The sequence below is a fragment of the Ylistrum balloti genome, unplaced genomic scaffold, assembly GCF_031769215.1.
Source record: "Ylistrum balloti isolate Yb309-2 unplaced genomic scaffold, AGI_CSIRO_Ybal_v1 Utg370324, whole genome shotgun sequence".
NCBI classification, from domain to species: Eukaryota; Metazoa; Mollusca; class Bivalvia; order Pectinida; family Pectinidae; genus Ylistrum; species Ylistrum balloti.
This window is the reverse complement of record NW_026782237.1, coordinates 15,546-26,873: the sequence shown is the minus strand read 5'-3', so window position 1 is coordinate 26,873 and position 11,328 is coordinate 15,546. Positions and strand designations below refer to the sequence as shown.

Here is an 11,328-nt window from a genome sequence, read left to right as displayed (position 1 = left end):
GGTCTCTCTCTCTCTCTCTCTCTCTCTCTCTCTCTCTCTCTCTCTCTCTCTCTCTCTCTCTCTCTCTCTCTCTCTCTCTCTCTCGTAAATTGATAGTCTATACTTAATTAAGCTTTTTGTAGTACTAAACATGATACATTGATTGTCTAATCTCGTCATATTTCACATTTTAATGTTTTATCATGTGACTATTGTTACATAATTGTATGTAGGGAGCGGTCACTTACAAGTCGGTAAAACTTACTGACTAATCTTTTTGACATTTTAACATGACAATAAAATATGTTACAATAAATTAGATAAATAGTGAAATTCATCTCCAATGTAGGAGTTACATAATGTAAGGGTTATCTCTTAAAGAGGAATACCGAACTATCTTCCTGTTTCTGCAGGTAAATGCATATTTGAAGAACGAAACTTACAAATATTTTTTTAATCTTAAGTATTAAGTTTAATTAAAGATTTTTCTTTATCAAATTTTGTCTTAAAAATGAAATATGTCTGCCTCTAGATGAGTTAAGAATATTATCGAACCATTTCTGTACTTATTGATCCTTTAGTCTATTTTTCACCAATGTCTTGAATTCATCTTCAGAAAAGGAACATGCTGATTGGTAGTACCAGACAAAATTCAGGCCAGTTTGGAAAAAAATCTTTAACATTTGTGAGCCATTATAATGGTCCCATTTTCTTGTAACATATACATTAACTTATAGATAATATTTGATAACTTTTAAGCGCTATTCAACTTGTACTAGAATACTATTATTCTACATTTAATTTCAATATCTAGTGGGCATCTTTCCAGTTCACTATAAACAAAGACTTTAGCTGTGTTTGATCTTACTTTAGGTATATTTTTACAAAATTACATTTTTTTTTCTGTAATATTAATTTTTTTCAAACCTCCATATTTCTGATGAATACAGGAAAACTGGCATGATTACTGAATCAAATATATGGTAGTGATATGTTTCATACTTTCTTATAGAATGAAAAAACGATTTATGTGCTTCAACAACATTTTACCTTGCTTTAAAAAGCTACAGTTGAAGTTAAATTTAAAAAAACCGAGACAGGTATATCCTTCAAGTATTTCTAATTCCTTTTTTGAGAAAATGAAAACTTTAGTTTTTCTTGAGTTGAGCTTCCAAGTAAGTAAGTTTAAAGCTAATTACAAACCATCTGGTGTTTCCAATAACAGCACGGTCTCATTAGCATATAAGATAATGAACAGTTAGGGGTATATTCCAGTCTCGTCAATACGATGTTGATGAGTGCCATATAACTCCACTGTGAGAGTAGGATCTCGGCCACTCGGATTGTGACCAGGATACTCTATACGAGATGGGGCATAAAGGCTACCATTAACGTACAACTTACCATCTTGCAGTCGAGTGTGCCTTCCATGCCTCCTAGCTTCTTAAACACTGGATATAACAAACGTTGTCTGTCAATCATTACCGGCGGAAATTGTTCGAACACAGAAAATTCTCTTTAGTTTAGTTTAGGGACATCCTTAGATACATTTGCTGTCTTTCCTGTTCGAGAACTCACCTACTAAGAATCTGGGCTTGTAATCGGTCCTCTTCCTCAGCCTGTGGGCAACTTAAAGCTGAATGCCCTCATCAATATCGAGTTCCGTCTTACTGAATCCCTTGACCACGACCTCTGTATCTTTATCACGGTCACCATCTGGGATTTCTCTTACTAACAGATTGTCCTTAGTGTTTGGATCTTGAGTATCTGTTCTTTCGAAAAACGATTACCCTCTCGTACCCCTTCCCGTCCCTTGTTCCAACATACCGACTCCCGCTTCAAGAAGGGCGTGATCAAAATCAGCACCCTCAAGCTTCTCTTTATCTATTTTGAGTTCACTCTCAACTTCTGATAACGAGCTCTCCAAACCACTGAACGTTTCCTCTGTGCTCTGTCACTCGGAGCCTGGACACAATCTGATCCAGTATTTCATACTTAGACAATCTGTGATATATATCACGAAATTTGGATTGTTGAAGTGAGAGGACAAGGTGTCAGTTGAGGGCGTGCTTGTCTCAGGGGGGAACATCGCCTGATGATTTACATGACTACTTTTGTAAATGGTACACCGCAGGTTGGAAGAAATGTTGTATACCTTGCAAATTACCATTTGGGTATCATAAAGATCATTACTGACCATTATTATGCTTGGGTTCGTATGAGAGTAATTTCGTTTCTTACCCATAAGCTTACACGTAACAACAGTTCAATGTCATACGGGTCATTAAACAGCAAAACAGCGAAATTCAGAATATGCGAAGTAAGGAACATGTATAAGAACATTAAAAATGATCGTTCAGAAATGATCCACAGAATCCCAGAGAATAACGCCTGTGCTAACGTACCGGCCATATAGGTGTGTAAAGGTGAGTATCATAGACAGCACGTGCAACACAGTATTATTTAGGTACACGCATGTTGCACAGGGAGCGAATGATCCGAAAAGTTAATCAATCAAAAAGGTTTTGTCAAAATGATGTTACCAATAGCTCACTTAGTCACACAATCCAAAATTATAGACTTTTCCCTGTTGTTCAGCTGTCAATCTCAGGAAAATTCACCGCAGCTCCTTCATACGTGTCTTTGCTCAACGCCGCCATCATGGTATACACGAAGCTAATCAATTAAGAAATACTTTTATATTAATAAAAAAACTTGCATGATATAATGTTCATCTCATTCTCTTTATGTTTTGTATACGCCATGCTGTAGAATGATTTCTTCATTTTGCTGACAGATGGACCGTTAGTGAACTGAACACGGTATGAGATCATCCATTTGTGTTATAATGAACACGTTATAGCCAAGGTACATTGTATAATGTATTGTGTCATTGTTTCAGTCCGATTCCTATGTTTCGGTCTTTTCAAATTGGGTAGTTTCATGGAATGCAGAGATTGCTTATATAGTCACAAATATAAATTGTTTGTCAGAACTGTAGTCTCGCACCGTATTGTTTGCTTTTCACAGGGATATTATTAATGATAATTTTCAAAACGTGGCGGTAGCTTCTATGCAAGTAGTCTCTCCAGAATAAGTTTGAAATAATTTTAAGACTTTTTAAATAATTTGATTTTCTGCAAAAATTTTCGTTAGATACTTAAAAATCTGGTTAATGAAAGTTATTTTTCTATCGTTTGTTTTGATAAATCTACGTTATTTTTAAAAAATTTGAAAATCCATGACATAAATTGGAACGTTAAAAAAAACAGCACGAAAAAGACTCGCTACCTCTTTATATACCCTTGTATAAATAAAGGAAGTTTACAAGATACGAGTGTATGAAACATGCCCTTGTATACGAATAGCTTCACTAAGAAACTCTGCCTAACATGAAGTATGATGTTATTAATTGTTCTCGCTCAATGCATTATTAATGTAATACACTACAACAACAATATGGGCCCAGATATCAACAGTCTGTACTTCAGTGTGTTCGGAAATGTCTTACTGTTCATGCCCGTCGACTCCGCTCCCTTGCCGATTGAGGCTTGGTGGGAGAAGCCAAATACAACAGATAACAACATTCGCTTCCAGGTCTTCCAGATTTATCATAAAAACAATTCAGGGATTGAGAAACAGGACTCGTACTGACGTGTGCTATAAACTAATTTGATGGACATCCATAGAGGGTTTTATAGACACAAAGAAACTGTTATTTTTAAAGGCAATATTACTTTAACAAAAACACCTTAACATCTACAATGTAGTCTATTTCTAAGGAGACCGTATTCATCAATGCTGAATGGATACGAAAACAAAATTGGAATTTTATACGATATTTTAAGAATTAAGACAGTACTTTTCCTTCTAAACTGCAATAAAAAAAACCTGTTTATGACGTATGTGCTGTTAAAAGAAGAACGAGAATGGAGGGCGAAAATTAATTTAACCGATTTAAACTTGCACATAAAAAGGCTAGAGCTACATAAAGTATTAAAAAAGTCGATATATTCACTGCCAGATACTGAACTAGCACACGTTTTACTTGAAGGAACATTCAGTTACGAACTAAACGATGTGAATAAAATTCAGTTTAATATCAGAAGTAGCTACAGACAAAATGTCGAAGTGGTATTATCAGTAGTATTGTCGTAACTATAACTCAGCCATATCATCTTCTCCAAAGTTCAAAAGTGAAACTACAATATAACTATACTGCGTATGATATGTATACTCTCTCTATAGATTTAATTACAAAGTTGATTTCCTAGTACCATTATAAAGTATCTATACTACGCATATACATGTACTGTAGAAAGAGATAAGTACAACATAGATTTTATACTCTCATGACATATGTATAATGAAATGTTTCTACATTGCGTATTTTGCGTGTACTCTAGTTATATTTAACTGTAAAGTTGATTAAAAGTTTCATTATAATCAAATGAACTCTTGATTAAAAGTTTCATTATAATCAAATGAGACTATCTCTATAATCTGAGACTTTGTACGTACGCGTACGTACGGTATAAATGTATTGTCCATTATGGCACTCGTGGATATCTGTTCTGAAGCATCTTTTTTGTATTTCAATTTTATTGTACTCTTTCTTTTGAAGGTAATACAGAGAATAGCACAAATCTAACTGTTAATTTGGAATACCGGTACAAACCACAACGCCGAATGAATTCGTTACTTAACGGCAGAACCTGGCCCACCTGAGTGTTTTCTGACAGGTATAGGTTAGCAGTTAATTAGCACCTGCCACGGTTAACCCTGCCGAGATGTCGTACTCACATGAAAAGTGTTTACAGTGAAACTAAATTGATCGTTCTGAAAGACAGGGGTCGAGATCTTACTTAGCCAATCACAGAGAGATTCTATCAACTTATACATTATAAAATTGAATATCCAACTGGTCACAATTTATTTGATAACGGAGCTTACTAAAAGGTGGCATTGCCTAACCGGCACTCGACGTTAACATACTCTCGGGCGACTGAGGATTTGAAGGTTTTGAAAAACGTTTTGTGTTTTCGATTGCTGCGCTAAATCTTGACATGATTTCATCAACGTTCTCCATTGATTATATAGCCGGCAAAGATAAAAGCTGCGGATCTGTCAGACATCAACGTAGCGAAAGTGAGGACAGTCTACGCCGTTCCCCAGTCCTGACTTCAAGAAGTAGTCCAAGCGGATCAGAGTCGGATAATCCTGAATCTATTGTGAATGTGCTTCTAACTTTGGACAAATCTATGAAGGCGAACATGGAAGATACCGCCACCTACGAAAAACCGCCACAATCCTACATCGCTCTGATCTCCATGGCGATACTGAGCAGCCCATCAAAAAGAATGTTGCTTTGTGATATCTACCAGTATATCATGGATAACTTTAGATTTTACAACAACGCAAACAAGGCATGGAGGAACAGCATCCGACATAATCTTTCATTGAATGAATGTTTTGTAAAGAACGGTCGCTCGGAAAACGGCAAAGGAAATTACTGGTCCATCCATCCGGCATGCATCGAAGACTTCTCTCATGGCGACTTCCGACGTCGACAAGCCAGGAGGCGAGCAAAGAAAAGTATGAAAGAAGTGGACGTCGTCATGACCAATATAAAAGGGCGGATGAAACGTATGATATATGTCCCCATGACAGCATCACCAGTTGGCTATCACAATGAACCGCCGTATTCCTTCACTCGGCATGAACTCGCTGACGGCTGTGGTACTGGCGCTCCGCCACTGACGTCAGCTCCGTCGTCGTTTTATCAATCAACATCCCCGGAGATGCACCGCCACATTCCCCATCCGTCATTGTTACAGAATTTGACTTCATGGTAACAGAACAATTACAGTATTTTGGTGCCTAATCTAACTATCTTTGAAGAATCATGCATGTGCTGTAATTTGCTTGCGTATGTACATATCCTTGTAAATTATGTATGATATTTAATTCTAAGGTATCATTTCTTGTCATTTGTTATCTCAAACTTTGAGAATTATATATAAGTAGATAAGTTATTTTGTATAGATGATGCACTGCGTTAAAATAAACTTAAAAAACAAACTCTGATCTCACCTTGATTAAAAATGATGTACAATTTTATTTGTTGAAGTTTTAACGTTCCGTTTTAATTAGGATTTTGAAATTTCGAATGTTTAGCTTGCTACATACATAGCATAGCGCGAAATTCTCCGGGTTCATGCATATATGTAGCACGATTTCTCTTAATTTGTCTATATGATATATATCATATTACTTATATTTTCATTGTACATTTTAACTTAATTGTATACGTATCGTTATTTTCGTAACGAAGTCTTGGTTAGTTGGTATTGCTTTTAAAAAGATATCAATGTTATATATCAGATTTTAATCCCAGCAATTTATTTTTTTTTTTTATTTTTTTTTTTTTTGTGGGATTATGTGTTGTTGGTGAACTTTTAAGCTATTTGTAAGATGTAGATAAACAATCACACTATAAGTATGTGCAGTAGGTTTTCAAGCTCTTTATAATACGTATCCATCGCTGATAGTGGATAACCCATATATAGAAATCTAGACAGGAAACAATATGTTTACAACTTAGTACAGATGATTGTCTGGTTTTTCCTATATTACAAAGATTTTAAATTAAGATATGTAATTTTAACTAGTTTAAAGGTTTAAATGTATAAGGAAAATCGCCGTTTTGGATTTAGTTTTGAACGCTAATATACTTGCAGTTAATTCAAGTGGTGTCATTAGAAAGATCGGGTAGTGTAGTTAGATATCTATTTTTGTTTATTTATTTATTGTTCAGAAAAGGAATAGTGCAATACTATTTTCATATCATATGTTCATCATATACAATATGTCTTTAATTGATTCTTAAACTTATGACATGTCTACAGTGAGATAATAAAAAAAATTAGCAAAACATTTTGTCTTTTGTTTTTTGAGGAAAAGCGATTGATTGTTTGGTTAAATCACTTTTGATATTTGAAGTTTCTGCACTGAAATTTGTTTAACTCGTGTACATTACAATCGGTCATTCTGAGACGATATGTTTGTTAAGGCGAGCGACATTTGACAAACACTATTAAAGTTTTCCAGAAGTTACAATTGGGATAAACATAAGACATGTGTGCGTATTTTATTTATTTTTTAATTTCATAGAGTTGTGGCCCTTTAAGCAATCCTGTAAGAAATGCTGTGAGCGGAATACATGGATAAAAGTGCTTATATAAAAAAGGACACGTAGTCTATTTCAGTTCAACTACAGCATCAATATATATGTAAACGAATGATAATAATAATTTCAGTATCTAAAAAGCGAAATTGATTGATTGAAAAAACTGTCTCGCTAACAAATCACAGCAAGACATATTCTGAGAGTGCCTTTCAACGTCTATAAATAACGAACGACAACTCATGGAAGTTGTAAAGAAAAAAAAGCTGTTGGCCGAGAGAGAGGGACAGTAACATACATTACAAATCGTGGCTAAGAAATCATGTACTGTACCTGATTTAAGTGAAAGGCACTAGTTACACTCCGTGACCCCTTACCCTGTATTACTTTCCCCGTTCCCTGTACCCTCAACACTCTGCCTAACATTTTGTAGCCTTTAACCTTTGCTCTCTGTCCTCTACCCTTGATCCTGTATCATATTCCCCTTTCCCTGTACCCTCAACACTCCACTCAACATCCTCTGGCCTGTATCCCGTGCCCTCTATCCTTAACAACTTCCTCTTTCTCTTTTTACGCCCTGTTCCCGTTAAACTGTGCCCTCTTCCCCTTTTTACGCCCTGTTCCCGTTAAACTGTGCCCTCTTCCTCTTACCTTGTGTCAAATCCTTACTCTGAACACTCTTTTTCTACCTCGCAAGCCTTAGCATGAGCCTACTTCCCTGTACTTTGTATCCTGTTTCCGTTTCCTTGTATCATTTTCTCTTTACCTTAACCCAAACTCCTCCCGTTTACTCTGCCCTCTTAATCTAGTGTACTCTACACATTGTTACGCATTCCCTTTCTCTTTGCACTTTTCCCTTTACCATGTTTCCGCGCCCCTTCCTATGTAGCCTCTTCCCCTGTATCTTTCTCCCGTTACCATGTAGCCTCTTCCCCTGTATCTCCTTCCCGTTACCATGTAGCCTCTTCCCCTGTATCTTCTTCCTGACACGATGTAGCCTCTTCCCCTGTATCTTCTTCCCGTTACCATGTAGCCTCTTCCCCTGTATCTTCTTCCCGTTACCATGTAGCCTCTTCCCCTGTATCTTCTTCCCGTTACCATGTAGCCTCTTCCCCTGTATCTTCTTCCTGTCACGATGTAGCCTCTTCCCCTGTATATTCTTCCCGTTACCATGTAGCCTCTTCCCCTGTATCTTCTTCCCGTTACCATGTAGCCTCTTCCCCTGTATCTTCTTCCTGTCACGATGTAGCCTCTTCCCCTGTATCTTCTTCCCGTTACCATGTAGCCTCTTCCCCTGTATCTTCTTCCCGTTACCATGTAGCCTCTTCCCCTGTATCTTCTTCCTGTCACGATGTAGCCTCTTCCCCTGTATCTTCTTCCCGTTACCATGTAGCCTCCTCCCCTGTATCTTCTTCCTGTCACGATGTAGCCTCTTCCCCTGTATCTTCTTCCCGTTACCATGTAGCCTCTTCCCCTGTATCTTCTTCCCGTTACCATGTAGCCTCTTCCCCTGTATCTTCTTCCCGTTACCATGTAGCCTCTTCCCCTGTATCTTCTTCCCGTTACCATGTAGCCTCTTCCCCTGTATCTTCTTCCCGTTACCATGTAGCCTTTTCCCCTGTATCTTCTTCCCGTTACCATGTAGCCTCTTCCCCTGTATCTACTTCCTGTCACGATGTAGCCTCTTCCCCTGTATCTTCTTCCCGTTACCATGTAGCCTCTTCCCCTGTATCTTCTTCCCGTTACCATGTAGCCTCTTCCCCTGTATCTTCTTCCCGTTACCATGTAGCCTCTTCCCCTGTACCTTCCCGTGTACCAGGTAGCCTCTTCCCCTGTATCTTCTTCCCGTTACCATGTAGCCTCTTCCCCTGTATCTTCTTCCCGTTACCATGTAGCCTCTTCCCCTGTATCTTCTTCCCGTTACCATGTAGCCTCTTCCCCTGTATCTTCTTCCCGTTACCATGTAGCCTCTTCCCCTGTATCTTCTTCCCGTTACCATGTAGCCTCTTCCCCTGTATCTTCTTCCCGTTACCATGTAGCCTCTTCCCCTGTATCTTCTTCCCGTTACCATGTAGCCTCTTCCCCTGTATCTTCTTCCCGTTACCATGTAGCCTCTTCCCCTGTATCTTCTTCCCGTTACCATGTAGCCTCTTCCCCTGTATCTTCTTCCCGTTACCATGTAGCCTCTTCCCCTGTATCTTCTTCCCGTTACCATGTAGCCTCCCCTTATCTTCCCCCGTATCTGTAGCCTTCCTGTTACCATGTAGCCTCTTCCCCTGTATCTTCTTCCCGTTACCATGTAGCCTCTTCCCCTGTATCTTCTTCCCGTTACCATGTAGCCTCTTCCCCTGTATCTTCCTCCTGTTACCATGTAGCCTCTTCCCCTGTATCTTCTTCCCGTTACCATGTAGCCTCTTCCCCTGTATCTTCTTCCCGTTACCATGTAGCCTCTTCCCCTGTATCTTCTTCCCGTTACCATGTAGCCTCTTCCCCTGTATCTTCTTCCCGTTACCATGTAGCCTCTTCCCCTGTATCTTCTTCCCGTTACCATGTAGCCTCTTCCCCTGTATCTTCTTCCCGTTACCATGTAGCCTCTTCCCCTGTATCTTCTTCCCGTTACCATGTAGCCTCTTCCCCTGTATCTTCTTCCCGTTACCATGTAGCCTCTTCCCCTGTATCTTCTTCCCGTTACCATGTAGCCTCTTCCCCTGTATCTTCTTCCCGTTACCATGTAGCCTCTTCCCCTGTATCTTCTTCCCGTTACCATGTAGCCTCTTCCCCTGTATCTTCTTCCCGTTACCATGTAGCCTCTTCCCCTGTATCTTCTTCCCGTTACCATGTAGCCTCTTCCCCTGTATCTTCTTCCCGTTACCATGTAGCCTCTTCCCCTGTATCTTCTTCCCGTTACCATGTAGCCTCTTCCCCTGTATCTTCTTCCCGTTACCATGTAGCCTCTTCCCCTGTGTAGTTACCATGTAGCCTCTTCCCCTGTATCTTCTTCCCGTTACCATGTAGCCTCTTCCCCTGTATCTTCTTCCCGTTACCATGTAGCCTCTTCCCCTGTATCTTCTTCCCGTTACCATGTAGCCTCTTCCCCTGTATCTTCTTCCCGTTACCATGTAGCCTCTTCCCCTGTATCTTCTTCCCGTTACCATGTAGCCTCTTCCCCTGTATCTTCTTCCCGTTACCATGTAGCCTCTCCCCCTGTATCTTCTTCCCGTTACCATGTAGCCCCTCCTCCTGTATCTTCTTCCCGTTACCATGTAGCCTCTTCTCCTGTATCTTCTTCCCGTTACCATGTAGCCTCTTCCCCTGTATCTTCTTCCCGTTACCATGTAGCCTCTTCCCCTGTATCTTCTTCCCGTAACCATGTAGCCTCTTCCCTGTATCTTCTTCCCGTTACTATGTAGCCTCTTCCCCTGTATCTTCTTCCCGTTACCATGTAGCCTCTTCTCCTGTATCTTCTTCCCGTTACCATGTAGCCTCTTCCCCTGTATCTTCTTCCCGTTACCATGTAGCCTCTTCTCCTGTATCTTCTTCCCGTTACCATGTAGCCTCTCCCCCTGTATCTTCTTCCCGTTACCATGTAGCCTCTTCCCCTGTATCTTCTTCCCGTTACCATGTAGCCTCTTCCCCTGTATCTTCTTCCCGTTACCATGTAGCCTCTTCCCCTGTATCTTCTTCCCGTTACCATGTAGCCTCTTCCCCTGTATCTTCTTCCCGTTACCATGTAGCCTCTCCCCCTGTATCTTCTCCCCGTTACCATGTAGCCTCTTCCCCTGTATCTTCTTCCCGTTACCATGTAGCCTCTTCCCCTGTATCTTCTTCCCGTTACCATGTAGCCTCTTCCCCTGTATCTTCTTCCCGTTCTATGTAGCCTCTTAACCTGTATCTTCTTCCTGTTACCATGTAGCCTCTTCCCCTGTATCTTCTCCCCGTTACCATGTAGCCTCTTCCCCTGTATCTTCTTCCCGTTACCATGTAGCCTCTTCCCCTGTATCTTCTTCCCGTTACCATGTAGCCTCTTCCCCTGTATCTTCTTCCCGTTACCATGTAGCCTCTTCCCCTGTATCTTCTTCCCGTTACCATGTAGCCTCTTCCCCTGTATCTTCTTCCCGTTACCATGTAGCCTCTTCCCCTGTATCTTCTTCCCGTTACCATGT

General features: G+C 39.9%; 1 protein-coding gene across 1 annotated transcript; it reads left to right on the top strand.

The window, feature by feature from the left end:
- Window positions 1–5,045: 5,045 nt before the first annotated feature.
- On the top strand, window positions 5,046–5,834 carry LOC132553416 (forkhead box protein I3-like). The gene has a single exon (XM_060217663.1). The coding sequence runs from the start codon at window positions 5,046–5,048 to the stop codon at window positions 5,832–5,834; it is 789 nt and encodes a 262-aa protein (XP_060073646.1).
- Window positions 5,835–11,328: the final 5,494 nt, after the last annotated feature.